Source organism: Rissa tridactyla, chromosome 22, assembly GCF_028500815.1.
Source record: "Rissa tridactyla isolate bRisTri1 chromosome 22, bRisTri1.patW.cur.20221130, whole genome shotgun sequence".
Classification (NCBI taxonomy): Eukaryota; Metazoa; Chordata; class Aves; order Charadriiformes; family Laridae; genus Rissa; species Rissa tridactyla.
Genome location: NC_071487.1, coordinates 4718876 through 4746442, shown reverse-complemented (window position 1 = coordinate 4746442; position 27567 = coordinate 4718876). Strand labels below are relative to the sequence as shown.

The 27567-nt window shown below is 55.7% G+C and overlaps 3 protein-coding genes and 1 long non-coding RNA gene across 7 annotated transcripts; 1 reads left to right on the top strand and 3 right to left on the bottom strand.

Moving 5' to 3' along the window:
* Positions 1-539: 539 nt before the first annotated feature.
* Positions 540-4835, bottom strand: LOC128900551 (uncharacterized). 2 transcript variants are annotated; one of them, XR_008463307.1, is made up of 4 exons: positions 4734-4835; positions 3684-3839; positions 3219-3442; positions 540-1503 (listed from the first exon to the last, which is right to left on the bottom strand). It is a non-coding gene; the product is annotated as an uncharacterized LOC128900551 (long non-coding RNA). The 2 variants fall into 2 exon arrangements; XR_008463306.1 differs by having other exon boundaries at positions 3230-3442.
* Positions 4836-5129: 294 nt separating this feature from the next.
* Positions 5130-9340, top strand: OAZ1 (ornithine decarboxylase antizyme 1). Its single transcript, XM_054181815.1, is given in 6 exon segments — positions 5130-5327; positions 7728-7785; positions 7787-7873; positions 8004-8176; positions 8687-8772; positions 8908-9340. Coding segments are annotated over 6 exon segments (651 nt in total). The 5' UTR covers positions 5130-5211; the 3' UTR covers positions 9039-9340.
* A 3664-nt stretch (positions 9341-13004) lies between these two features.
* PEAK3 (PEAK family member 3) lies at positions 13005-17382 on the bottom strand. 3 transcript variants are annotated; one of them, XM_054181787.1, is made up of 5 exons: positions 16984-17382; positions 16085-16212; positions 15177-15826; positions 14305-14616; positions 13005-14223 (listed from the first exon to the last, which is right to left on the bottom strand). In XM_054181787.1, the coding sequence occupies exons 1-5, from the start codon at positions 17241-17243 to the stop codon at positions 13615-13617; spliced, it is 1959 nt and encodes a 652-aa protein (XP_054037762.1). In that variant the 5' UTR covers positions 17244-17382; the 3' UTR covers positions 13005-13614. The 3 variants fall into 3 exon arrangements, with proteins under 3 accessions (XP_054037762.1, XP_054037763.1, XP_054037761.1); XM_054181788.1 differs by having other exon boundaries at positions 13005-14205; XM_054181786.1 differs by having other exon boundaries at positions 13005-14616; positions 16984-17381.
* Positions 17383-23144: 5762 nt separating this feature from the next.
* LINGO3 (leucine rich repeat and Ig domain containing 3) lies at positions 23145-25241 on the bottom strand. Its single transcript, XM_054181795.1, has one exon. The coding sequence runs from the start codon at positions 25239-25241 to the stop codon at positions 23424-23426; it is 1818 nt and encodes a 605-aa protein (XP_054037770.1). The 3' UTR covers positions 23145-23423.
* Positions 25242-27567: the final 2326 nt, after the last annotated feature.

Below are 27567 nucleotides of genomic sequence, written 5' to 3'. Positions count from 1 at the left end.
CCTTGGATTACACCCCTAAATCAGATAACGAGACTTTAAAGCATTTTAAGCATCTGTTACCTCATCTGCATTCAATATATAGTCCTCTTCATACCAGCTGCTTTTAAGTGAGAAAGCAGAGATCCAAAGTTTCTTTGGTAAGAAGTACAGACATTTGTTGGCCTGACGAACTAGCGACTGCTTTCTTCTAGTTCAGTATCTCGCAAAGATCTCGGAAAATAAATTCTTCCTTGTGCTGGCAAACATCTAAGAATTCCAGCTTAACTTCGCAGTGGCACGCAGGATCTCCTTCCAGCACAAGTGGGTCTGCAGAAAACCTGACCTTCAAATCAAATCATTCTCGCACGGATGACAATGAAAATGAGGAGAGTTTTCCAGCTAGAAAAAGTGTTCTAATTACATGTCCCACAAAGATTAGAATAGATTCTAACACATGAAATAGCATTTTTAGTGGGCGAGTATTTAAAATTAGATAACCAGTAGTTAACTGTTAACTGTAAGGAAATGAACCATAAGGTCTAAGGAAGAAGATGGGCAGACTTCAGAGCCCTGCTTTATAAGACTTATAAACTATAGGTCTTATAAAGTTTAGCAATAACACTGTCCAGTGTTTTGATAAAGATCTCACAAGCTTTTGCTGTACATCGTCTCCACACAGAGCTGACCAAGATGGACATTTAAATTATTCTGGGACTCAAACCAGCTAAATTACAGGGTGGAGAAGTCATGACACACAACGATGTCTGCGAAAACACATCACGATGGACATCTCTGCCTCAGATTCGGTCCTGGTTTGGTGCTTGGCCACATCGCTAGATAAGTCTTAAAACTGTGAGAATAAGTAAAGTCCTCCTGGAGTGGAAATAGAGAGAATGGGCAATCAGAAAGACTCAATTTCATAGGCAGTCTCCATTAATTAATTTATTTTTTTTACCATTTTTGTGAAGTTACTAAGTGTGTACTGCTACGCAAGGACTGCACACGCTTTAAAAGAGAGCTCATGTTTTTCTTTCTGTTGTACTTCCCTAGTCAGCAAATCAGAGAGAGATGAATTCCCATGATGCTGCTAAATATCATAAGCATCTATTTCCACATTCAAGAAAAGCTATGACAGCATGATGCAGCTAAGCAGAAAATATACAGGGGTTTCTGCTACGTGTCGAATAGCAGGTTTTTTTCCATTCACCTTCACCGGAGCTTTGTTACTCCTCTACAACATGGACACAGGAGCTGCTACAACGAAGCCTGCAGCAGCCCACTCTTCAACAACCTCCTCAGCGGCGGAAAAAACACACCACAGCACTAATATTTGCAGCCGTGTTACTTAGTTATGTTTTAATTGCCTAAACAACGGAACGGTTTCGCTTTCCTTATCTAAAGGAAAGATGCGATAAGGCATCGACGTGCAGGATTTCAGAACCAGCAAGTCTTATGAGTGTTTCAAGTCCTGTACATCTTTCTGAGCACTAGTTCCGTGTCATTTGATCACAAACACTTGCAAACCTGGAAAAGGACAATGAAGAGGAAAGCCATTCAGTTACTTACCCTTATTTCTTGCTCTAATATCTGTCTACATCAGCTACCAATTTTTAATTTGACTTTAACTTACTCCTGTGCTGCCACAAACTCTTCTTCCAATCTCTTTCAGAAAGTAAAAACTATAAAAGCTTGACAAAGAATTATGACAAAGAACTGGTGATTTTGACTAATGTTTGAGACCTCATTTGTTAAAAGAGGCTGAAAAGCATGCTGAAACAAGCTAGAGAAGGAAAATGAAGTTCTAGAAAATGAAACTCCTTGGCTTTCCTGAACTGAATCGATTTCAATTTAGATTCCTAAAGTGGAGTTCAGTTGTGTTGCTTCTTCTGTACTTTCTCTGTTAACAGGTCTGGTTATTGAGTAACTCAGACAACGCAAGATATTTTCCCAGGTCGTTTCTGGGAAATGTAGCCTAATTGCTGTGACCTGCTTGTGTAAGAACACAGAACAGCTGGGACTCGCTGCACGCCCTCCTCTGAGGAGTTCAGCAGGCAGTTCAGGAGAGAACTGAGATAAGCTCCGTGCTGCATGTCCTGCTTTGGGGACTATGCCAGTCCTTTGAAACACGTGTTTTTTGGAGATGGGAAGCTGGGGTAGTTGGGAGCCAGCAGAATGAGGGGGACTTTGACAGTGTATTTGTAGACTTGGGATGAACTAGAGCCTCAGGACTTCGATGGATGTGATTCTCGATTTGCAACTGTCCATCTTGCCTCTGGTGCCACAGCAGACATGGCCAGGTAAGAACGGATGCCCCCGCATTGGCTGTTAGGGTTCACTGCCCAGTATATTAGACAACACCAGGGACGGAGATGGGTTTGGACTACGATGCCAAACTAGGAATGCAGCTGGAACAACTGAGACACCAACACGCAGTTACTTCTGCCTGCTCTGCTGCCACGGGTAGGGTCATCATGGCAAACCAGTGGTAAAAAAACAGCTGGAGATGGCAACATCTCAAACTGCCTCAGCTGTTAATCCCAAAATTGTGAGTCAGAGGCTTCTCTGTGAGGATTTATGAATCGCTGTCACTGCTAAATTGGAAGTCAGGCTATCTCAGCAAAACTGCAGCTGGAACTAATCCCACATCGTATTTAACGCACAAAACCAAAACAGGTTGATTGGGCTCCTTGCAGACTACAGAGCAGCACAGCGTTATCGGGGTCACTCAACTGTAAAATGGAATGATGGCCCATTGAGATGACAGGTATCCAAAGGACAAAGCTGTTTCCAGTGTCACAGTAAAGAGGAAAGCAGCTGCAAAGATGATGTCCTCTGACACAGTGCCATTATAAGGAATTACAGTCGGATTACTACATAAATAATAAATGCCATTATTAGAAACAATGAAACATATCAGAAAATGCTAAAGCAGTCCTTCTATCAACTAACACATTCATTCCCCCATCAGGAAAACCTTTCTAAAACAACACACAAAACACAAACTGCTAAATCTTCTCTGATGTGCTTCATTTGGTCCGGATATTCCTGAATTGCAGCTATCCTATTGTTTCAAGTCGGTCTCTGGGTAATGCATTAAATAGCAGTCATCTTCCCCTCCATAAATCAACAGCCAAATCTAGCGAAGGGGGGGTGAAAGCAAGCACTAATATCTCAGTTACGCTGTGTTCTGGGAGCTAAGAGCAGATACCTGCAGCAGGAAAAGGATTTTTCTCTCGTACCTCTTACTTACCATGACTCCCAGACTAGTCACTGGCTGGTGGCCAGGCTAGGCTTCTCATCTAAGCTGCAGGAGAACAGACAGTGTTTTCTTTTGGCAATACACTTTGCTCGATCATAGTCAGTCTGAGCAGTTTCGGGACACAGAAGGTGGGTGGGGATTTAGACCCTTTAATCCTTGGGCAAAGTGGAACCGATCAATGGAATATCCATGTGCTCAGAGCTCCTGGATGGGAATATTTCAAAGCAAATAAAAATGAGCAAGATAATAAATAAAAAAAGAATGCCCAAATGCTATGGTAGCTGAAGGCAAAAAAATAGGTGTGTCATAGCCCGAGTTGAATGAAGAAAAAAGAACACAATGCTTTTTTTTAGAAAACCATGATTCTGAAAATCATCACAACATATCTTTAGTAGTTTTCTTTGTCTCTATAAACACCTTTTTCCACTTAATGCACAAGGCATACCTGACTGCAAACTTGATCCAGCATCATTTAAACCACTATTCTGAGCTTTCTTTCCATATAGGATAAGATCCACTGTTCAGGATGTGCTCTGACTTTTGTGATGTGCTTCCAACCGGGTTTTCAGAAGAGGGGTGCTCTCACCTAACGTGTAACAGGCTGAAATGTTCAGAAACAGCTGAGTCAAAGATCTCCCGTCATGGAAATTGTAACCTTTTGTACACATTTGCTGCTTTCAAGATGAATTTTGAAGGTTGCCTCTCCCCCCCGCACCCCCCCCCCGCCAAAGGAATGAATCTGTGTTTTCATCAATATTGTCCATAAAGATGTGGAGTGTCCGATTTTCAAATTCCCACCCTTCCCTCCAGACCTTGTTCCTGTCCCCAGGCCTCAGATTTCCAAAATCCTCGCAGGAGATGAAAAGCTGAGCCGTGAGGGGAGTGGTACGGGCTGTTGGTTATGGGGGTGGGGACGCAGAGCAACTTCTGCCACATAAATAACCAGGATTTATTCACTTTCTCATGAAGGTGCAGCACAAAGCCTTTTTTTTTTTTTTCCATTCAAACGATTACCACCAACCATTCCCCAGACAACCGAAGCTATAAATTACTGCACAACACACAGGCCGATGGAAACGGGGAGACGCTGCCATTGGGAGGCACGGGCCCCCCCCCCAAACCGCCTCACAACTTCATCTCCTCCTTTCAGGGGCCCCTTCCAGCACTTGGGGGAGTTTTATTTTTTTATTTTTTTTTTATTAAAGTTTCTCTCAGCATTGAGCCGAAAAGCGCTTTGGGTGACAATTCGGAAGGTGGCGATGACCCCCGCGCCCACCGGTCCCCACAGAAGGCCGCGCTGCCGGGAGGCCGAGCCCCACCACCACCGAGCGGGCAGCCCCGGCGCTGTAAAGCCCGACGGTCCCAAGGCGGTCCGCGGCCCCTTCCCCTCACGCCCAGCGGCCATGGGACTCTCCGGCCGCCACCGCCCCGCTCCTCCCGCCCTTCGGCGCATGCGCGGGGCCGGCGCCGGCCCCTCCCCTCCGCCGCAGTTTACCTCAGCCAGGCGGGGGCGCGGACGCGGGACTCGAACCGGCGTCTCTGAGGGGAGTGAGGGCTGCGGCGCCGCGCCGAAGCCTGCCGGCCGGACCCTGCCAGACACCGCCCACCCGCAGCGGCTCTAGCCAATCACAGACCGCTATTTCCCCCCGCTCCGTCCAGACGCTCTTCTAACCAATGCTGAACCCCCTCACGCTGCCAGCCAATAGGAAAAGAGCTTTCCGTTCCGCCCCCCGCGCTCCCTTCAGCCAATGGGAAGGGAGTATTTCTAAGGGACAAACAAGCCGTTCACCGCACGAGAGTCCTTTCCAGTGGGGGGCGTGGCCCGAGTGAGAGGCGTGGCCTAGGCGGGGGCGTGTCCTAGGGAGGGTATATAAGGACCCACTGCGGCGGCGCTGCCATTTTGTGTAGCAGCGCCTGGAGAGCGGCCGGCGGGAGGCAGCGGAGGGTTTCGGGGTTCGGACCAGAGCGGCCGGATGGTGAAATCCTCCCTGCAGCGGATACTCAACAGTCACTGCTTCGCTAGAGAGAAAGAGGGGAATAAAAGCACCATCATGCCCGCTGTGCTGAGCCTCAGTACCGGACAGAGCAGGTGAGGGGCCGGGGCCTCCCTCAGCCTTCGCACCGCTGGGGCGCTCGCCGCCTCCCCCTTCCCTCAGGGCCCGCCCTGGTCCTTCTCCTCCTCGTCCCTCCAGGGCCGGTCGCCTCCCCCGTGACCGGAGGGGGGGGAGGGGTGCTCCGTGGCGGGTGGGGGAGGGGCGGCCCGCGCCGTCGCCTCAGCGCTGGGCGCTGCGGCCTGACCTCCTCCCCCGCAGAAAAAAAAAGGGGAGGAAAGGGGGGAAAAATAATTAAAAAAAGGGGGTTTTGAACGTCTCAGTCGACGCCTCCGTTTCCCCCTTCCCCCCCCCCCTCCCCCCGCGGTGTGACTCGCCGTCGTGTCGGCCCACACGTCCCTCACCCCGGGCGTGGCGGGGGGCTGCCCGCCGGTGCCACCCCCCTCAGCCGCCTCGCAGCCCGGGCGCCTCCCGCCCTGTGCCACGTTAGCTGCCGTCCGGGGAGAGCCGCCGCCGCATCGCCGGAGTTGTCACAGCCCTGCGAGGAAGCCTGGAACAAGGCGCACCAGGGCCTGAGGGGGGGGGGGGGGCGGCTGCTCCCTCCGCCGCTCCCGAGCAATAACGGGCTGAAAAGGTGCCTGGAGACAAAAGCCGAGCTGGAGGCAGGGCCTGGAGGTGCCGCCTTCGTACCGGGAGGGGGAAAAAAAAAAACCCCACAATTAGGCAAAGATCTCAAGGATTGAAAGCTGTTATCCCCTTATGTAATCGTAGATATTCTTGAAAACTAATCGAGGGTACTGAGCCTAAAGTAGAACATTAAGAATGTTAGAGCTGTTAGTTTAAAACTCAACCAAAAGATTAAACAATCCCGGGAGATGCTGGGAAGAAAATACCTGAATTGGGGTGGCTGGTGTAGGGTGATGGAAGCTTAGGACATCAGTGTGCCTTGTATAAAGGAAGCCGTGGTTAGACCTTGTATGAGGACTGTGAAAGGACTTTTCGAATTTTTTGTAGAAAGGCATTTTTATACTTTTTTTTTCAAGAGGAGTAAGTGCACACAAACACCACTCTAGAATGCATTCTCTAGTTGCGAAATGTCGGTAGCCATTACGCGCTGCCTTTCATTGGGCAAAAGGTGTAATCGCATAAAGGATTTCCACTGCACACTTCTGAACAGGGTGCTTAAAGGCTCATTTTTAAGGGTAATCGGAGCTCTACAATCATTCTGAGATAAAATAAGTAATGCTAGTACCAAAGAAAAGTGTCTCTCTTTCACAGAGCGTAAAATAATGGATTGAATACTCATTTAATTGAGAGCGCACAATTTTAAATTTTTTTAATAAAACCTTGCAGTTGCTGTGCTTACTGATGCCTTCCAGCGTATAATATTTGACCTATATGGCCATTTGGTGCCTTTTTAATACGGATTATTCATCATAAGTTCCAAGCTCATTAAAAAAAATAATTAAACTCGGGACGAACGAGTGCAAAATGGTGGATTATTTTGTACATGTTTATTCTGATTTGCAAATGGCTGCTGGCACTCACAGACAGGACGATTGTGAAAATTTCCCTAAGGGCCTCGATTGCTGCATCTGCTGAGATGACGCAACTCAAGAGTGAGCCTGCAGGGTGAAGGATGGTGCAGAGGGAGGGGCCAGGCAGCACAGCCTTTGCTCTTCCTACAGTAGAAGGCTTATTCGCTTAAGCGGCCATACAAGAAATACGTTTCATACCTTAAGAGTATCCCCTTGAACCTTCTTAATAACTGGGCTTTGCCGAGCAGTGTAAAATTGCTCTGAAGAATTCAACAGAAAAGCTTGAAGGCTTTCAAATATTCAGGTGTGGTCCCTGGCGAGGTTGCCTCTGAGCATGGTGTGAAGACATTTGAGGTAGTGACATCTGTGAGACTATTTTGTGTGGTTTTCTGACCTCAAGCCAAGAGTGGTGATGCAAAGGTCTAGGGTAATTGGGGCTGTATATCACAGGGAAAAATGATCCCTAGCTTGCTGGGCCAGTGTGATCATGGTAACTTGGGAGAACAAGGTGCAGGAGAAAATGGGATCTTGCGTATGTGATAGTAGAATGGTTCTTCTCTTGAGATCAGGTCAGTCATGCTACTGCCTTGGTGCAGAAATACATCTTTCTCAACTTCAAGCTGAGAGTATTTTCATCTCCCAAGTTAGTCTTCCCTTCAAAATACTGCAGTAGTAGCTTTCTGAGCCTTGTGGGTCTGGGTGTGAGGCAGGGTTCCTGTCCTTGGTCTGGAGGTTCCTTTGTCTTGCTACATCCGTAGGTTGCAGTGGGAGGAGGTCCCTTGGCCTAGGTTTGGGTTTTTTTCTTTAAAATCCTTGCCATTTGATCACTGTTTAAAGCCTAGAATTCGCAGGGTTCTCTGTCTAATGCTGTTTACCTCTCTAACTGTCATCCCTTTTTAGTTCCAGGGTTCCCTTCAATTGCTGTAGTAACCTGGGTCCGGGGCCTCGGTGGTGCTCCTGATGTCCCTCACCCACCCCTGAAGATCCCAGGTGGGCGAGGGAATAGTCAGAGGGATCACAATCTTTCAGCTAATTTATTTTATTCGGTGAGTATGAATAATAGTAAGCAGCTCGCTATGGTGAGCTTGAACGCATTTCTTGCCTCAAGCCTATTAGTGGGAGTTATCCCTTCTCCAAAACGAATTGGAAATAAATTTGCACGTGTTATTGCTACAGGATAATCGGCTGAATGTAACAGAAGAACTAACATCTAATAACAGGACAAGAATTCTGAATGTCCAGTCAAGGCTTACAGATGCCAAACACATTAGTTGGAGAGCAGTGCTGAACAACAACAACCTCTATATAGAGATTCCCAGTGGTGCTCTGCCTGAAGGGAGCAAAGACAGGTACGTAGAATAAAACGCGGCTGTGGTTTAACTTGTCGCTGTTTTGAAGGCCTGTCAGTGGGGTGGAATAACACTTTACTGTTGTTGATATTCACTTCCATTGTTCTGAAAGTAGAAATGTGATTATGGTGCTTCGGGCTGTCTTGTAAGAGGCTGCAACCAAGTGATCCTGGCCTGAGGGTGCCTTCTACCTGTTTTATCAGGCAGAACCACCCAAAAGGTCAGTGATTTCAGGCCATGTTCCCAGGTGCTGAGTGGTTCTGAGTCAGTCACTGCAGTTCTCCCTTCAGCTGCAACACAAAAGCATGTTTTCTGTGTTACTGAAGGCTTAGATTTCTGCCCTCAAGTTAAACCCTAGGGCTCAGGGATTTCCTGTTGGTGTGTCTCCAACCCTGGCCTCTTACTTAACGTCGATGAATTCCTGTGCAGATCGGCTCCCAGGGCCTTGCTAACTCTCTCTGAAGGAAGCGCTTGCTCACGTGCATTGACTACCTTGTCTTTGTCTTGTAGTTTTGCAGTTCTTCTAGAGTTTGCTGAAGAACAGCTTCGAGTTGATCATGTGTTCATTTGTTTCCACAAGAACAGAGATGATAGAGGTAGGTGTTCACTCGTAGCCCTGTGTCTCTGAGAGTTGTGAATGCAATATTTGAAGTTAGTTTTGGTGGATGCTTTAACTGTTGTTGCAGTATCAAATGGATGAAACCTGTTCTCTGCTTTTTTTTTTTTTCTAGCTGCATTGCTCCGTACTTTCAGCTTTTTGGGCTTTGAGATTGTGAGACCAGGGCATCCCCTTGTCCCCAAGAGACCAGATGCTTGCTTCATGGCCTACACGTTTGAGAGAGACTCATCAGAAGAAGAATAGATTGCAATGTTTGCCTCTTAGAGCTTTCTTGTTGTCTATAAAGATGATTCTGTAGAAATTTTGTCAACATCTATTACAGTATATATTATAACTCTGTACGAAACGTTGTGACCAACTGCTCTGGTGGTGAGATGTTGAAAATTTCAGACTCCACATCTTTTTCTGGATTTGTGCGCATGTTGTGGTTGTGCAAATAAATGCTCCCTCCAAATTAGCAGTATATTTCTTGAAGTTTAATATTGTGTTTGTGATACTGAAGTATTTGCTTTAATTCTAAATAAAAATTTATATTTTACTTTTTATTGCTGGTTTAAGCTGTTTAAGACTTGCACATCTGAAGGTGGTGTTGGAACTGCCCCGACCATTAAAGTTGCAGGTACGGAAAGGCGTTGGTCATTCTTTGCTTAGCTGGAACTCATGGATACAATCTGCCAGGACTTGAAATAATCTAGCGATCCTGAAAAGCCTGCTTTTGGTGAAAGAATTAGCGGGTTGTCCATTTCCACTGGTAATTAGGGGCACGGGATCTTGGTGTTTCGTAGGGTACTGCAGGGGGTGTGTTAGTTGGGAGGTCGCAGGTGAGATGAGGAGCACGGCTCATGGCTGCCCTGAGGTTCCAGTCCATGAGTATCAAATATGCACCTTTGATACCCGAAGTCTCAATGTTACTGGTGACAGTGGGGTCTTACACTGGTGTGTTTAGCACGCAGGATGGCTTGATGCAAGTTCTTTTAACTGTTGTGAAGGAAGGCGTGTGGCACTTCTGTGGCTACATACTGTCATGGGGGCTGGGCGGCCTCCAGAGCTCTGCTGGGGAGGCGGGTTGGGGTGTAAGAAGGGGCTGTTGTTACACCGTGCCTGTCGTTGGGGTCCACAGATACCTGTTGGTGTTTGGGACATGGAACAGAAGGGAAAATGGCTGTTTGTGCAGTGCTGGAATTAAAGCTTGAGCTGAAGCTACTAGAGAGAAGTCTCCAAAGGACTGGACTGCATTGTGTTGCATTTTTTCCCTCCCGTATTTAACATTTGCCACTTTGGAGGGTTCTTTGGTGCCATTTGAGCTGATTAACCTTTCTTTGTAGCAGTGAATCCCTGGATTGGGTTATTTTACCGGGCTGTTTATGCTGTGAGTAGGTGTCAATAGAAGCACGCGATGATCTTCATGGGTGTGAGCTCCTCCAGACACCCCCACTGACCTCAGCTTTAGGAGCTCTGTATGTAGTAGAAATGAGGGGGCCGAAGGATCCCCCCCTCGGGTCATTCCTAGGTGATGTTCCAGGCTGAGCAACACTGGAATCGTGTGGAATACACCAAAATCTAACCCCTGAAACTCCCTTCTCGGAGATGTCGCAGGGAGCAGATCCTGCAGTGTATGGCACCATGTTCCCAGAGAGCCTGGTGTTAAATGAGCAACACGGTGACAGGTGGATGTTCTCGATGGTCTGTTTAATTGGCTTCAGTTACTTATATCAGCTTCTCACTGACCGGGCCCCAGCTCGGGCCGTACTCTTCCCTCGGCTCCCTGGGCACAGCGTCCCCTTTGCTGGGACCACGGCTCTGCCAGGGCTCTCCTCCCCACAGATCTCTTGCCATTTTTTTTTTTTTGCGGCTGTACAATCGTGCTCTTCCTGTGGGGTTGGTTTGTTTTGTTTTTTGTTTGTTTTTTTTTTTTTTTTCTGGAAAGCTGCAAAGTTGCTGTTCTTGGTGTGCCAGCAAAGGGGAGGTGGGCATGGCCGGGGAGAGGGTCTTCCTCCTTCACTCAAAACAGGCTGAACTTCCTAAGCCGGTTCTCTGGAGAAATTCCTGGTTTCCTCTGGGATGCCGTGCCTGTGCTGCAGCCTGCTTTCTGCAGGGATGTGCAAGTGTGGAGGTGCTTGTGGTCCTCTGTAGGCTTTTTGCTGACCTTGGGTGCTCCAGGCTGCTCCTGGCAGGAGGGGAGGGGGTCACCCAAGGTGGAAGCCAGAGACGGGTGTGGGGGGTGCTCGGCGGTGCTGCCCTGGGGCTGGGGTCCGGCCGAAGCAGGTTTTTGTCTTTGTTTTTCCAGGATGGGATGCCCAAGCTGGCTTTGGGCGAGCTGCTGCTGTGCCACGGGCTTTACTGCCATCTTGTAGCTATGCAAGATACTACAGCAGAGGTGATGGGGACAGCAGGGATGGGGCTCACCCAGGACAAACCCCTCTTGGATGTTTTTTGGCCCAAAAGCCCATACTGAAATTTGAATGGCAACTCTCTGGACCGGCCGCACTTTGGTGGTGACAGTGTCAGGGTTTTTCTGGCTGGGGAGCTTGTTTGGTCTCCCCCCCCTTGCTTGTCCAGCCTCGACGGGGGAAGGTCACGTTGCCAGGTTTGGGTGCTGCTCCAGGAGGGGACAGTCCGCCACAGAGGGGCTGTGGTCTCGGCTGGGTCTTCGCCTCCCCAATGAGGCTGCTGCCTGCAGAACCCACCGACCGGGGGAGCTGGGACTGTGCTGCTCTGTGGTTCCACCTGGCGGGGGTCACAGCTCCATTTTAGCATGTTTTCTTTATTTTAGCTTGTGGACTCCTAGGAGGAACTGTCCCCAATCCAGCCGTGCCACGGGCAGCGGTGGCGGCCTGGTGTGCCACTGCCCATGTCCACAGGGATGCTGGGGCTGTGGGGAAGCCTGGGAAGGTCCATCCTGCTGTGCGCAAGCTCTTGCTGCTGACAGGTGATAATAGCTGTGAGTGGATTAATAATTACTTAATTAATAATTAATTGAGTGCACCCTCAGCAAATTCACTGGTGACACCAAGCTGTGTGGAGCGGTTGACAAGCTGGAGGGAAGGGATGCCATCCACAGGGACCTGGACAGGCTGAAGAAGTGGGGCCACGTGGACCTCATGAAGTTCAACCAGGCCAAGTGCAGGGCCCTGCACCCACGTCGGGGCAACCCCCAGCACAAACCCGGGCTGGGGGATGAAGGGATGGAGAGCAGCCCTGAGGAGAAGGACTTGGGGGTGTCGGTGGGGGAGAAGCTCCACACGCCCCGGCACCGTGCGCTGGCAGCCCAGAAACCCCCCGCAGCCTGGGCTGCATCCCCAGCAGCGTGGGCAGCAGGGCGAGGGGGGGATTCTGGCCCTCTGCTCCGCTCGGGGGAGACCCCCCTGCAGTGCTGCCTCCAGCGCTGGGGCACCGACAGCAGAAGGACACGGAGCTGTTGGAGCGGGGCCAGAGGAGGCCCCGGAGATGCTGGGAGGGCTGGAGCCCCTCTGCTGGGAGGACAGGCTGAGAGAGCTGGGGGGGTTCAGCCTGGAGAAGAGAAGGCTCCGCGGAGACCTTCCAGCCCCTTCCAGTCCCTAAAGGGGCTCCAGGAAAGCTGGGGAGGGACTCTGGAGCAGGGAGGGGAGCCATGGGACAAGGGGGAACAGTTTGAAACTGGAAGAGGGGAGACTGAGATGAGATGTGAGGCAGAAATTGTTTGGTGTGAGGGGGGTGAGCCCCTGGCCCAGGTTGCCCAGAGAAGCTGTGGCTGCCCCATCCCTGGAGGGGTTCAAGGCCAGGTTGGCCAGGGCTTGGAGCAACCTGGGTTGGTGGGAGGTGTCCCTGCCCAGGGCAGGGGGTGGCACTGGGTGGCCTTTAAGGTCCCTTCCAACCCAAACCAGTCCGTGATTCTAATAATAATATAAATGACGTGAGCAGGGCCTTCAATGACGCTTCACTGTGATCGTCACTCCGCAGCCACGTGGTTTTGGGGACCAGATCCCGCCTGGTGCTGCGTGTTTCATACCAAGCAGCAGATGCAATGGCCCTGCTTTGGTGCAGGCAGAGACCGACCCTACAGCCCGGGCCCGGCCACAGCACCCGTAAACTGACCCGAGCGATTTACTAGACGCCATCGAGGCTGTTGTGGCGAATCACCGCCAGGCAGCGGAGTTCGGCTTTGTGTTTCCCTCTGGGTACATCACTGGGGTGTGTAACGCTGTCAAAGAAGCACATAAAGGACCGGTATTTAAGAGGTTCAGCTCTGGGTTTTATTGAAGCTGCGTGGCTGCGATATTTTCCCCCTTTAAAACGTCATTTATATTTGCGGCTGTGCCACAAACTGTTTCTAAGGAGAGGCGGTTGTACGAGGTATTGTATTTCTCCTTTGCTAACGGTGAGTTAAGGTGAGCTGTAACGTGTGGCTTTGTTTTTCCACGGTCAGATCATTGTTATTAAAAACAGCGAAAGCCTCATGGCCGTAGGTGGGGTCTGAGGGGGTTTTGTGCAAAGTCCAAGCCCCCTAAACTTTGGATAATCAGCCACTAAAATTGGTGCTTGATCCTGTGGCTTCCATCCAGCCGTCTTTCCTGAGATGCTCTGATAGACTGGACTCAAAACATCAAAAATCGGTCAAGGGTGTAAAAACACACCCCGCGTTGTGGGAGCCACGGGTGGGAGCTTGGTCCCAGCTTCATCGTTCACGTGCTGTGGGGGAAGTGGGTTTGGGTTCGCAAACAGAGTTTTCCCAGCCAGGACCAGCTTAGGTTCCTTGTGAGCTGCTCCAGGATTTGGCCAGGTCCTCATGGCCTCTTGGCTTCGAGGAGAGTTTTTGGGTGGGCTGAACTTCCGCTTGCCTTCAGGGAGCGTAGAGAGCCTGAGTGACTTGGTAGAGCGTGTGTTCGGTGACCTCCTTGAAGTACTGGCAGCACAACCACTCCTCGAGGCCAGGACTCCCCGCCACCCCGGCCGAATTCTCCGCAAACTTCAGGAGCAGCAGAGCCCTCTTCACCTCCACCCAGTTCCGGAGCAGGGTGAGGGACTTCTTACTCCTGGCGAAGAGCTCCTGGCGAGGCCCCCAGAGCAGGACCTGCAGGATGCTCCTTGCCTGCTCGATGGAGACCCTCTTGCAGGGATCTGTGTGGAGAAGTAGCATGGCCAGGCGCTTGAGTCCCATGGAATAGATGGACAGGGAAGGGATTTCAGGAAGTCTATTGCTTCTGAACCCCAAGGTGTTCTCCAGAGAGATGTCCACGTGCAAGATCTGATAGATCAGCATGCCTACGTTCAGCTCGTCTGCTACTGGGGTGGGTGGTGCAGCAAGCCCCTTGGTCCAGTCCTGCTCTTGGCTGGTGGAACAAGGTCTTTGCTTGTCTTTAACTTTGAAGAAGCTGCTGATGAGCAGCCTTGGAAGGGACAGCCCCAGGGATGCCTCCTTGCCTTGCTGGCTCTGGGGAAGACATGGGCACTGCACCAGCAGCAGGTTCTCGGGGCAGAGGTCCCCCTGCCCCATGTTCTGCACCTGGAGGTGCTCCAGCCCCATGCACACCTGCAGGAGGAGGAGGCAAGCCAGGCGTTCGTAGTGCCCAGGGCTGGTCCTGTGCAAACCGTGGGTTCCCTTCACAAAGCCTGCCAGGGTCTGGTAGGGAACCTCAGGAGAAATAAAGACCTGCAGGACAGGGCAGGTGGGAAGATGGGCTGGCTCCTCTCCGGAAGGGGACTGACTCTGCTCCTCGGTGCTTTCCGGGAACACCAGCTCCCAAGGGAGGCGGTCGGTGAAGCGGCTGATGAGGCGCTGGATGCTGCAGTGGGCCCCGAGGGAGCTCTGCACCCCCAGGCTGGCGCAGCACGGCTTGGGGACCTGCAAGGAGACACAGGGCACGGCCAGTGCGCGAGGATGGAGCCATGGGGTGCCTCGTCCTGGCCCGGGCCACTGCCTCAGCTCAGGGCCACCAGCTCTGGTCGGACCCACACGGGGTGCTGGTCTCCCCTCACACCCTCTGAGCCCATTGGCACCCACCAGAATGGTTTTGGGCAAGAAATGGGAGAGGAGGGGGGGGTGTAACCCCCAGGCGAGCTGCAAAGCTGCTTTGATGGGTCTCATCCTGAGCCAGCTCTGCTCCAGCCTCTCCTTTGTGTCCCCTGGTCCCTCGAGATCACTTGCCAGGGCATCTCCCCCAGCGCTGCCGTTCTCCTTGATGTGTCCTATGGACCCGTGGGAGCTGCCGCCCTCCCCACCCCACCGTGCGCCCCCGTCCCGTTTCGCAAATGCAGAAGTAGGTGCAAAAAGGGGAAGCGCCTGCGTGACGGGGGTCAGCGGAAAAGCCGGCGCTCCCGCTCCACCACGCTTTGCCCCCTGCGCCAGCAGGAGCCGGCTCCCCCTGCACCACCCGGGGCGTTTTCCCCCCATTCCCCGCTTACCTTGGCTGCGAACACCAGTTGGCTTTGCTCAAAAGTGAAGCCCACTGGGAAATACCAAGCGTCCCCGCTCTGGCAGCACGGCTCCCGCTCCAGGATGCTGAACGCTGCCCAGCCCTTCCCAGCCAGCTCTGCCTCCAGCAGCCGCTGCTGCTCCTCCGACCCCAGGAGCTTCTCCTGGATGCGAGCCGAGAGCCGGGCCAGGGTGGCCACCTGGCAACCCAACACCACCCCGCACACCCCCGCCGGGCTCTCCAGGAGCCGCCCCAGCTCCCCGTCCGCCATCCCGAATGTCACCTCTGCCGGGCTGGGTGACGGGCTGCTCCGGGCCACCGGTTCCCCCAGGCTTTGGGACTTGGTCAGGGGCCTCTTGGGTCCCCAGGAGGGTCTATCGCGTGGGGGGATGGAGCTGGGAGCCCCCTCCTCGTGCGGCGGATGGGGTGGTGGGATGCTGGAGAGGCTGCTGGCGGCCCATGGTGTGGGGTCACCCTGCCAGTGCCGGGATGGCCCCTGCTCCGGGAGGGACTCGGCTCGCTGGAGCTGCTTTTTCGGCAATGGGGGAGGCAGGGGGTCCCGGCTGGGCTGAGAGGGGGCTCTCCTGGCTCCTTCCCCTCGGCTAGCCTTGCGGGGGACGAGGTGGGCCCGCAGTTCTCCTGGGGAGGGAGGGATGGAGATGGCAGGGCTGAGACTTCCCCGAGGCGAGAGAGGGGGAAGAAAGTGGGAGATGGCGCGGGACAGGGGTAAAAGCATGTCATTACTTGTCCCACTGCATATTTCCAGCCCCAAAGCCATGCCCAACGCCAGCCGGGGGGGGGTGACGGCTGAGTACTACGGGAAGAGGATGGGGCAGCAGCGGGGTCTGTCCCCGCCATCCCCAGTGACCCCAGGGGGGCAGCGGGGCCGTCACTCACCCACGTTGCTGTAGATGAGGGCCGAGGCGGGGGGTCGAGGCGGGGGGTCCCCTGGGATGTCCGGCATGGGGGCTGGTGGTCCGGGGCCTCCCAGGTCCAGGCTGGCGCAGCGGGCACGCACGACGGCCCTGCGCGGGGCCGGGAGTCAGCGCTTGCCCCCCCTGGGGGGTTTCTGGCTCCTTTCGGTGCCGGTTGAGGGGAAGGATAAGGAGAAAGGGGAAGCGGTGGCCTGGGGAGCCCTGGCTGCGTGGTTTTGGGGTAAAAGACAGGAGTTTGGTGGCCCGGTGACTCCAGCTCCTCCCCTGGGGGGTTGCTCCCGAGGGGTGGGGGGGCTGCCTTGGGGGCTTCACATGGGTGCAGAGGGGAGGGTGTCCACCGGGGCTGTGTCTGCCCCACGGTCCCTGCCAGGGGGACACGATGGTGTGGGACATGAGTGGGAAAAGCCTTCGACGCCCCCCCACCCCGCCCCAGCCCTGGTCTGCTGGGGGGTGGGGAAGCAGGACGGGGTGGGGGGCTGTGTGCAGGGAGGGAAAAGCGGGGAGCAGGGAAGGAGCCGAGCAGCGGGAAGGAGCCGGCCCCAGCCCCGGCCGGGGTTTCATTTCCCCATCCTGGCCAGGCTCAGCGCAAACCTGCAGCGCTGGCCCCGCCGCCGCCGCAAGCAGTACTGAAACCAGGGTGGCTGTCTTTAAAAACCCCGTTTTCTGCTGAGGACATCGCTCCCTCAAAGTGCAGGCTTTGCCCCCTTTTTTTGCCCCGCTCGGCCCCCGTTGCCCCCGGGGAACCGGGGATTATCGCCCTGCCTCTTGCTGTGGTGCAAACGCGGGGCTGGAGCAGCCTTGCCAGGGGGATGCTGCTGGGAATCTCCATTTTTGGGCCCCATTTGCAGAATTATTTGTTACCTCTGAGTTTTTCCCGGCAGCGGCGGGGGTCTGGGGGGTTCCAGCTCCATCTCCCGGCTCGGCAGTGGCTCCCGCTCCCCGGCCCAGGTTCCCCCGGCGCCGGCCATGCCGCTGCCGGGGAATGGCCTTGCCCAACTCCTTGCAACCCTGCTGGCCGCAGGATGGTCTTTCAAAACCTGCCGCTTGCAAGCGGGAAGGAAGAGGCTCGGCCTGGCTCCCCGCACGCTGCTCCCCGAGGCTCCGGCCACCGCCGCAGTCATTGCATCGCCTTCACCGCAACCCCGTGTTTTGACCCCCACCGAGCCGCTCGCGGAAGCATCGCTCTCCTCCCGGGCTGCATTCCGGGGGGGCAGCTGTATGGAAGGGAGGGGGGGAATTTCCACAGTAACTCCCCCCCTCAACAAACCACCTAATTAATTCCCCGCTCTCCAGGTTGTGTTGCCCTATATGGATGGGCGAGGTGAACTATTTTTTTTTTTTTTGGTTGTTTTCTTCACTTTTTTTTTTTGGCTGGGGTTTCCTGCAGCCGTTGCACAAGGGGAGCCCAGTCGCTAGAAAACACTTCCCCCCCCCCAGACAGAGCTTTACAGAGAGCACGAAGTGACACAACTCAGCTGCTGAAAAAAGAATATGCCTCCTCTGCGTCTGTCCTCTCTAGATGAAAGTTGCTCTTTTAGCAGTCTAAACCCACAAATTTTTTAATATCTGCTCCCTTCTATTCAGTCTTTGAACTAATTAGCAACTAACTAATGGCACCCATTAGCACCTGGCCAGGGTGGGCGGCTGAGCCCCTCTGCTGAGAGCTGGGGGAAGCCGGCGTCAGGCATTTCTCCCGACCGCACGGAGGCCGGGGATGGGCAGGTTTTGGGGGACGTGGATTTACAGGAGGAACGTGGCACCATCCACGGCATCTCCCCCGTGTGACCCGGATGCTCCAGCCCTGGCGGCAGGGCGGGCGCCCACGGGATGGGCACCTCCAGGGCTTTGGTGTGTGTGTGTGGTCAGTGTGGGGCTCAGCGGATGCCTGTGAGCCCGGAGCCGCCCCCAGCGGGGAGACCACCCGCCTCGGTGGTTTCCTCACCGGGTATTTTGCAATCCGTATTTCCTTCTTGAAGCCAAGCCAGCCGGCAGGTCTGTGACTGTTGGCCTGCGGCGCTTGCCAAGGGCCTTTTCATAGAATCATAGAATGGTTCAGGTTGGAAGGGACCTTAAAGGCCACCCAGTGGCACCCCCTGCCCTGGGCAGGGACACCTCCCACCAGCCCAGGTTGCTCCAAGCCCCGGCCAACCTGGCCTTGAACCCCTCCAGGGATGGGGCAGCCACAGCGTCTCTGGGCAACCTGGGCCAGGGGCTCACCCCCCTCACAGCAAACAATTTCTGCCTCACATCTCATCTCAATCTCCCCTCTTCCAGTTTCAAACCGTTCCCCCTCGTCCCATGGCTCCCCTCCCTGCTCCAGAGTCCCTCCCCAGCTTTCCTGGAGCCCCTTTAGGGACTGGAAGGGGCTGGAAGGTCTCCGCGGAGCCTTCTCTTCTTCAGGCTGAACCCCCCCGGCTCTCTCAGCCTGTCCTCCCAGCAGAGGGGCTCCAGCCCTCTGATCGTCTTTCTGCGGTGCCGAGGCCGTGTGCTAGAGCTGATAAAAATACGTGTCGGGGGCTGAGTCACGTTTGAATCCGGCTCTGGCTCGGGGAGGACGTGCAAGACCTCGGGAGATGACAACCCGCCTCGGGAGCCGTGCGGTCCCGTCCCTCGCTTCTGCCCACTTTGCTGCCGGAGCCGCTCATCCCCGTGCCGGGGCCACAGCCCAGCCACCAGGTTTGGCACCACCTCATGTAGGGCTATAATAAAAAAAAAAGAAAAAATAAAGGATATAAACGGACTATTTAAGGTGCAGCAGGAGCCTGGGCTCATTGATGGCGTTCAGCAGCGGGCTCAGCGTACGTCCCTCGTCCCAGTAAGTCATTTATGTTAACGACTGGACCACAACCAAGAGCAAATCTACTAGAAGCATCAATATTTTTCCCTAATGAGTAACGTTACCTTCCGGATACGAGACCATTAGGAATAAAATCGCAGAATTAAAGCCATGAACGTGACCCTCCCAAGCTAGAGCGAGGTGGCACGAGCCCGGAGGAGGCAGGAATTGCCTTTTCCAGGAGCATTAGCTGCAAATTTCCTGATGCCTCTTATTATAATAAAGGTGACAACGCCAAGTTTAAAAGCAACCTGAGCCCTTAGAAAGGCCTGTGATTTTATATTGCTGAGTCCTGCAGGACCAGTTAAAAAAAAAATAAAAATGCTGATTTGCTTGTCCAAGCTGCAGGACACCGATGACAATCGCAGTGTCTGGTCCAGGGGGTGCCCGGCCCTTTGCCTCCCCCCCTCGCCAACAAATCTGCGCAGGCTGGGATTTGGGGACCGCAGGGAAGTTTAACTTCGCCCAAGTCTTTTTAATTTGTAAGGAAATTGGTTTCTCTTCCCAGCGGGAGATCCGAGCTTTAAATGCAGCCGCCGGAAAATTGCATTTTTCTAATTGTCTTTATTTCTTTATTGGTTTTTTTTTTGTTGTTTTTTTTTTGTTTTTTTTTTTTTTTTGTTTTTTTTTCATCGTTAGTCTCAATACAGCGCTGCTGCGGGGACTGCGGGCTGAGGGCAGGTCGGGGGGGGGCACCTGCGGGGCCGGCGCGGGCACAGCGGGTACCGAAACCACCCCAGCTGGGGTCTCAGCATCGCCCGTCCTGGCACCCCCCCCCCATCCATCTGCTGGGGGTGGGTGTGGGTGGGCTCAGCCCTGGCTCCCGGGGGTGTCCCATGGGTGCACCCCAACCCTTCAGCACAGGCATGAACCGTAACCCCAACTTTAACCTCCCAGGTTATGCCACGTAATACTTTTTTTTTCATGCAGAAAATGAGAGAAACCCCCCAATTTCCTCTTTTACTCCCAGGAGAGCTCTTCCCCGGCTTGCGGGGCGGGGGGTGGGGGTGGGGTGGGGGGGGTGCGGCAGGAGGTCCAGGGCGCCAGCAGCACCCCGGTTATTTTGCACCCAGGGCCACCCTCCTTCGTGTGGGTGCCGGGATCCTGCCCAGGGAGCAGCGGGGTGGGAATTTCGGGGTGCAGAGGCTGGGAACCGGCCCAGGGCCCTTTTCTCCAGCAGATGGAGGCCTTGCTTTGCTCCCACCGCCCCACGGGCTCCCAGTCGCCATCCCAGTGCCACGCTGGGAAAGCCAGGACCGGCATGGGGGCAGCCACTGAGCCTGGAAGGAGAGAACTGGGGGCGGGGGGGATTTCGGGGAGGTGTAGCAGTGCCTTTGCTGGGGACACAAGGACAGACGGTCCCCAGCCAGCTGGGCACGGGGACACCGGGGTGGCCGAGGGCCCCGTGGACGATGGCAGCTCAGTCAAGGGCAGGGACGGACTCGCATGGGCGTCCCCTGGGGTGACGGGACAGGGAAGGTGATCGAGAGGGTCACTTCAAGACGGCCCCCCCCCCCCCACCCCCCCTCCAGTGCCACTGGCTCCTGCCCCTTGGCCCTACTGCAGTGCCCCTCCGTGCCTCAGTTTCCCCAGGCGGAGAGCCGGGGCGAGGCGCTGGCTCTGCACCCTTCAGCTTAAGGGCATCCTTATAAACACCCTGTTAATAATTAACAACAGATTAACAGCGGCGGCAGTTTGTTAACACACGCGCATTAATCATTTATCAGTTATTAATATGGGCTTTAGTGCCCTCTGAAAGTTGGTTGAGCATCGTTTATGAAGGGCTTTGCAGGGTGGACGGTGGCGATGGCTGGGTGATGGGCTGCAAACCCCAAGCCGAGTGGGCGCGGGGGTGACCCCCTGCTGCCAAGTCCCCAGTCGCCGCTGCTCTAAACCCCGGAGATTCGCTCCCAGTTCCTTTGTCACACGTGGGTGAATTTAATTTCTAAACGAGGTTGGTCAAACATCATTAAACTGGGCTGGACCCTGCTCTTCGGCATCCAAAGGGTCCTCACCTGCGGCAGGGGATGCCCTGGGGTGCTGCTCTCCCAGCTTTACCGGACCTCCAGCCCTCCCAGTTCTCCCAGTTTGGGTTCTCCTGCTGGTTTTCCGGGATGGATGATGATCCTAAACTGAGCCGTGGGGGTTTACCAGCTGCCTGAAGCCCGGGAGTGCCTTGGGCTGGAGCAGGGCTGGGGAGCACCGTGGCACAAATCCTGCTCCGACAGCCCTTTCTGATCCTGCCCCGCTCCACGCTCGCCCTCAGCCCCGCTCGGGCTTTCTCCGCTGACTCTGGCTTTTCTTATTTGAGTCACATGGAGAAGGGAAGGGGGGAAAAAGGAGAAAAACCAAAGAAGCCACAAAAGTCCTTTTTTTTTTTTTTTCTTTTTCTTTTTCTTTTTCCCCCGCAAATACATTTCACATGCTCGTTACATAGAAAACTGTGCCTGGTCTGCACTGCCCAAACCTGCCTTTGCTGCCGGCTGCGAGGGTCCGTGCCCGACTCCCTCCCCACCCCCCCCCCGCCACCCCCCAGGTAAAAAAACCTCAGACACCGAACAAGGGTGACGCCGGTGGGACCCCTGGTACGACACAGCATGCACGGCTCGGGGGGCGAGGGGGCACCGGGCATGCGAAGTGCAACGGCCGGACCCACGGCAGGGGGTGGGTGGGCAGAGACGGGCAGCACCCCCCCACCCAGGTCGGGGCCCGATCCTGGCAGTGACCGGCTGCAGCCCAGGGAGCACCTTGGGGCTGGGTGCTGAGCCCATCGGCTCCTTCGCCCCTCTCCCCCCGCCAGGGCTCAGCCCGGGGCTGGGGGGCACCCAGCACCCACGGGATGCAGGACGGGGACAGCGGGACGGGGTGCAGGGGACGACCACAGCAGTCGTGCTCACTGGTGCCCCATGCAGCAAAGCTCATGGCGGGGGGCCGCAGCCCCGACCCCTCCAGAGCTCCTGCCTCCAGCGCAGCCCCGAAGGCGCGGGGATGCCCGGCAGGACACGGGCAGCTGCCTCTCCAGCTCCCGAAGCCAGCGTGCCCAGTCTGACCGCTGCCGGCTGGGAAGGGACATCGAGGGGGGGGGGACATGCCCATGGGAACGGGGAGGTGGGACCTGCAGCAACGCCGGGGGTGCACACGGTGGGAGGAGGAGGAGGAGGAGGAAGCAATGGGCTCCCCAGCCCACCTAGGTCCCGTCCAGGCTCTTCCCTTCCAGCTGTGCCAGCTCTGCTCCTTCTCCCACCCCAAAACCCCACGCCCTGAGCCGAAGCCAGCGCTGCCCCGGGCAGGGGTGGTGGGGAAGCTGGGGACTGTCCCCAGGGCTGCAGGGAGCAGAGCCCAGGGACACCAACCCACAGTCCCCAGCGCAGGATCCGGGCGGATACGATGGAGGTGCCAGCTGGGACCTTCTCCCAGAGCTTTTGCCGTCGGTTCCCAAGCTGCTTGTCCCGAGCCTTTCTCTCCTCTTCTTTCCTGGGCCGGATGGCCTCCCAGCGCAGGACGAGCCAGCTCCTGCTCTGTCGGAGACTTCCACTTTGCAAGACAAAGAAAACGGAGCCCAAAATGCCTTTTGCACCCTGACCGCCCACCCTTTCACCCCCACAGCCGCTGCAGTGGCTTGGGACGGATGCAAAGCCGGGGCCTTGCATCCCCCTGGGGCTGCTCCTCCTGATTTCAATGACCTTGGCCTCATTTTGCCTTTTTTTCCCCGTTTTTTCCTTGCTGACACCTCCTCAGAGCCCGGCCTTGGGAGGGTTATTATTGCTTGTGCAGGAGCGTCCCCGGGGCACCCGCCTTTGCAGGTGCCACCTCTTAAATCCGCCGATGGGAAGCTCTCAAGGCTCGGCTGTGCCCTGGGGGGTCCGGTTTTGCCGAGGGGCTGGGGGACACCCCCAGCTCGGCACAACCTCCCCCAGCGCCCCAGTCCCGCATCGCCCCGGAAGACTTTTCTCTTGGAAATTCATTTTAAAAAAAAAAAAAAAATAAATCATTGGACCAAAAACCCCACAACCCAACAACAAGAAAAGAGAAGAACCATAAACAACCACCAGGAAAGTTTTCCGGAGTCTCTTAAAAAACAATGGGAAAGGGAGGAAAAAAAAAAGGAAGCCGGGTTTTTTTTTTTTCCCCAGGTCCAAACGCTGCTGGTCTCTTGGCTAGAGAAATGCATAGTTGGTAGCAAAAAATGTTGGCTACATCGGGAGCCCCTGGAGCCGGGACAGCCCCTGGGCCCTGAGGGCTCACCATGGGGCTGGGACAGCCGGGATCACCGCTCCCCAACCCTGAGGTCCATGCAATGCCGACCCCGCTGGCTTCCAGCATGTCTCCGGCCACATCCCAGCACAGCGAGGTCCCGCCGCCAGCCCCGGGACGTCACCGGTGCTCCCACGCACCTCCTGGCCCCGGCCCACCATGGCCGTGCCCAGGGCCGGGCAGCAGACAACTGTTCTCCTCCGGGAGAGGTTCAGATCATCTTCATGTTGAACTTCCTGGCTCCTCCTTGGCCGGTGGTGGTGGTGGGACCGTCCACCTTGCGGAAGGAGTACTCCACCGAGAAGTTGTTCTTGTGCTGCCCTCGGCCCCGGCTCCAGACGAAGAGGAGGAGGAAGCAGAAGAGCACCACGCCCAGGAAGGTGATGCAGCCCATGGCCGTGGAGACCAGGATGGTCTTGAGGTCCAACGTAAACTTCAAGAAGACTTGCGTGTCGTTGTGGGAGGTGTCGTTGAACTCGCTGAGGTACAAAGTCCGGTTTGCGTAGTGGGATCCATCGGCCGGGCGCCCCTTGACTGTCAGGGTGGCGAAGTAGGTGTCGTTGCCCCCTGCATTGCTGGCGATGCAGATGTAGGTGCCGCTGTCCTGCACTTGGGCGAAGCGGATCTCCAGGGTGCCCCCGGGCAGCACGGTCGCCCGCCCCGTGCTGCGGGTGGTGATCATGCGATGCTGGGGGGACACCCAGGCGATGGAGGGGTCCGGCTCCCCGTCTGCCCGGCAAAGGAAGGATACGGACTGCCCTTCCCGGGCCGTCACGTGCTGCAGCTTCCGATCTTTTATCTTGGGCTTCTGGCAGGTGAAGTACTCGAAGAGCACGGAGTCCGGGAAGTCACGCAGGGCATTGCCCTGGATTTCAGGTGGCGAGGAGCACATGGGCTGCTGCCCATCAAAGTTGAGCGTCTTCCGTCGCTGCAGGATCCAGAGGAGGCGGCAGTCGCAGGCCAGGGGGTTCCTGTCCACCCGCAGCGTCTCCAGTGTGTTGACGGAGTGGAAGGTGCTCTCCTCCAGCGTGGAGAGAAAGTTGCTGGAGAGGTTGAGCAGCCGGATTTGTCTCAGGCCAGAGAAAGCCTGTGGCTCCACAGACACCAAGAGAGCGCCCACAATGTGGAGCTCCTGGAGCCGGATGAGGTCTTTAAAGGAGCCCTTCAGCACAGTGCTAATGGGGTTGTAGGACAGGTTCAGGTACCGGAGGTACACCAGGTTCCTCAAGGCAGCGGCGGGCACTGCTGTGATGTTGGTGTAGGTGATGGAGAGCGAGGTGAGGTTCAGGCCCTGGAAGCTGGTGGGGGAGACGTCTTCCAGCAGCGGCCAGTTGTCGATCTCCAGCTGCAGGAGGTTGTAGAGTTTCTTGAAGTTTTGGTCCTCCAGCGCGGAGATGCTGAGGTGCCGGAGCCGCAGCACCTCCAGGTTCTGGAGGTAGGAGAGCGACTCGGCCGAGATGGAGGTCAGGTTGCACTTTTCAATGGTCAGCTGCTCCAGGCCCAGCAGCCCCGAGAAAGCCCGTTGGGAGATGTACACCAAGTCGTTATCGCCTACCTCCAGGCTCTTCAGGTTTCGCAGGTCCTGGAACATGTAGTCCAGCAAGATGACGAGTTTGTTCTCGCTGATGTCCAGGAGGGTGAGGTTGGTCAGCTTGGTGAAGACCCCTGGGGGGATGAGCTTGAGCTGGTTCCCCCGCAGCCGCAAGGTCTGCAGGTTGAACAGGTTGCTGAAGGCGCCCGGCTCCACATTGGAGATGATGTTCTCGCTGAAATCCAGCTCTTCCAGCAGCGGGTACGGGGAGAGGTCCCCCGGGTTCAGGCAGCGGATGCGGTTCTTGTTGAGCTCCAGGATCTTGGTCTCAGTGGGGATGCCCTCGGGGATGGAGGTGAGCCGCTTGCGGTGACACACCACCGACTTGATCTGCGGGGCGCACTCGCAGCGGGCAGGGCAGGCTGCCACCCGCGGGGGGCTCAGCAGGACCAGGTGGAGGAGCAGGACCAGGAGCCACCATGTCATTGTGTAGAGCATGGTCTTATGGGGGGCTCACTACCATTCTCCCATGCGCCTGGAAAGGAGAGAGATGCGGAGTCAGCGGCGAGCCCAGGGGAGGCTAACAAAGTCCTGCCCAGGCCCAGATCACCCATCTGTGGGTTGAGACCAGAAAACATCTCCCAGACCATGGTCCATGGCCCTCATAAGATCCCAGCTCCCTCAGGAAACGCTCTGGACACCTTTCTCAGCACCAAATGTGTGACCTGGTACGCTACGCAAACCCGGGCTAAATGAGCCTCACCACCTGCAGGCACCGTTAGGAGAGCAGGGAAACTGAGGCAGGGAGCGAGATTTGCGAGAGGAGACAAGGCTGCAGGCCCACACAGAGTCATAGAATCACCTAGGTTGGAAGGGACCTTTCAGATCATCGAGTTCAAACCATCAACCCGACACTGACAAAACCCACCACTAAGCCATGCTCCTCAGCACCACGTCTGCCCGCCTTTCGATGGTGCCTCAACCACTGCCCTGGGCAGCCTGTCCCAATGTTTGGTAACCCCGTCAGTGTAAAAAGTTCTCCTAATATCCATCCTAAACCTCCCCTGGGGCAGCTTGAGGCTGTTTCCTCTTGTCTCATCGCCTGTTCCTTGGGAGAAGAGCCCGACCCCCCCCGGCTACCCCCTCCTTTCGGGGAGCTGTAGAGAGCGAGAAGGTCTCCCCTCAGCCTCCTCTTCTCCAGGCTGAACAGACGTGCGGTGGCACCGAGATGGGCTCGAATGTGCAGCGATGGCACGATGGGCTTGAGCAGCCACAGACATCACGTCCTCCTGTCCCCACATCCTGCTGGGCTCCAACTGCCGCTTTTGGGGACCCCAACAAGCCCAGAGGGACAGAAGGGAGCGTGCGTGGGGGGGCTTGGGCAAAATAACCCTTGAAGCGATATCCATCACTCCCTGGAGCCACAGCTTCGGCTTCCCCCAAGGCAGAAGGGCTGAAGCCACCTGGCTGCCCCTCGGGTACCGCACACCAGTTTGTCCAAGTGCTGGGCGGGGGGGATGGGACTTGGCCTCCCGCGCTGGAGGGGTTGGTGCCCCTCCAACCCATCGGTCTGGCCGTGCTGGGGCGTTGAAAATTTGGAAAAGCGTGAAGTCCGGGATGCGAGTCTGTGCGAATGGAGACGTCCCATAGAGAGGCAGGTTTCGCCATGAGAAGCAGGGCTGGCACGGCGAGAGCAGCCGGAGCGCGGATAAACGCTGCCGATAGCGAGCAGATGGGGAAAGGGATGCTCTTGCTCCTGCCCATGAGGTGCAGCGGCCAGGAGACACCTGGGAAGGCACAAAGCAAATAAATCCTGGCAGCAAGGAGGCTGAGGAGTCGGAGGTGGAAGAGGATGAGGAGGAAGAGAAGAAGGAGGGGGCTGCTGGGCCATGGTGAGCATCTCCCCATGCCAGGTTGGACTCCCCGCATTGCTTTGGTGGGCATCCTGCTGTGATGTGGGTGGTGATGCTCTGCCCAGGCTCTCGTCCCCGCGCTGCTTCGGGGACGGGGAGGGGTGAGGCTCCAACCCCAGGAGATGTTGAACCACTTTGGGTCACATCAATTGGCTCATTTTGCCCAGAGAAGCTGTGGGTGCCCCATCCCTGGAGGGGTTCAAGGCCAGGTTGGATGGGGCTTGGAGCAACCTGGGCTGGTGGGAGGTGTCCCTGCCCAAGGCTGAGGCGGGGAATGAGATGGTCTTTAAGGTCCCTTCCAACCCGAACCACTCTGTGATTCTGTGATTTGGGATATTTTCTCTTTGGGCCTTTCACCGCCAGCACGGGTCTGAGACCTGGCCCACTCACTGCACCTCCTCAGGGGTGGCTGGAGCATCTGATTCTGCTCTCAGTACCCCCCACATTGTCTGCATTCCCTCGCGGGGCCCAGAAACACCCTGCAGCACCCTGACCGAGCAGCTCTGCCACTTAATTAGATTAATGACGGTGCTTCGTTATGGAAAGGCAGCTGAGGAGTTTGCAGTGGCACAAGGAGGTGCGTGTCCAGGCGCGGTGGCAGCCCGGCAGGTCTGGGGCACAGAAGGTGACAGGGAGCAGAGAAGGGGAAGCAGAGAACAGGGAAAGCGGCGGTGAGGTGCTAATCCCTGGAAAGGAGGGCACCGCGCCGCGCAGGGTCGGTGTTAATCCCTCATCCGCCAAGATTGTTCCCACGGACGCCTTAATCTCCGCTCCGAGAGGGCGACGCGGGGGACGGGGACGGGGGGACCGGTCCCTACTTGCGGCACCAAGCATCCCCTGTCCTGCAGGACCTCGCTGAGCCCTGGGCCTGGGAAGAGTTTGTGCCGCTGCATGAGACCTCGCTGCAGCCG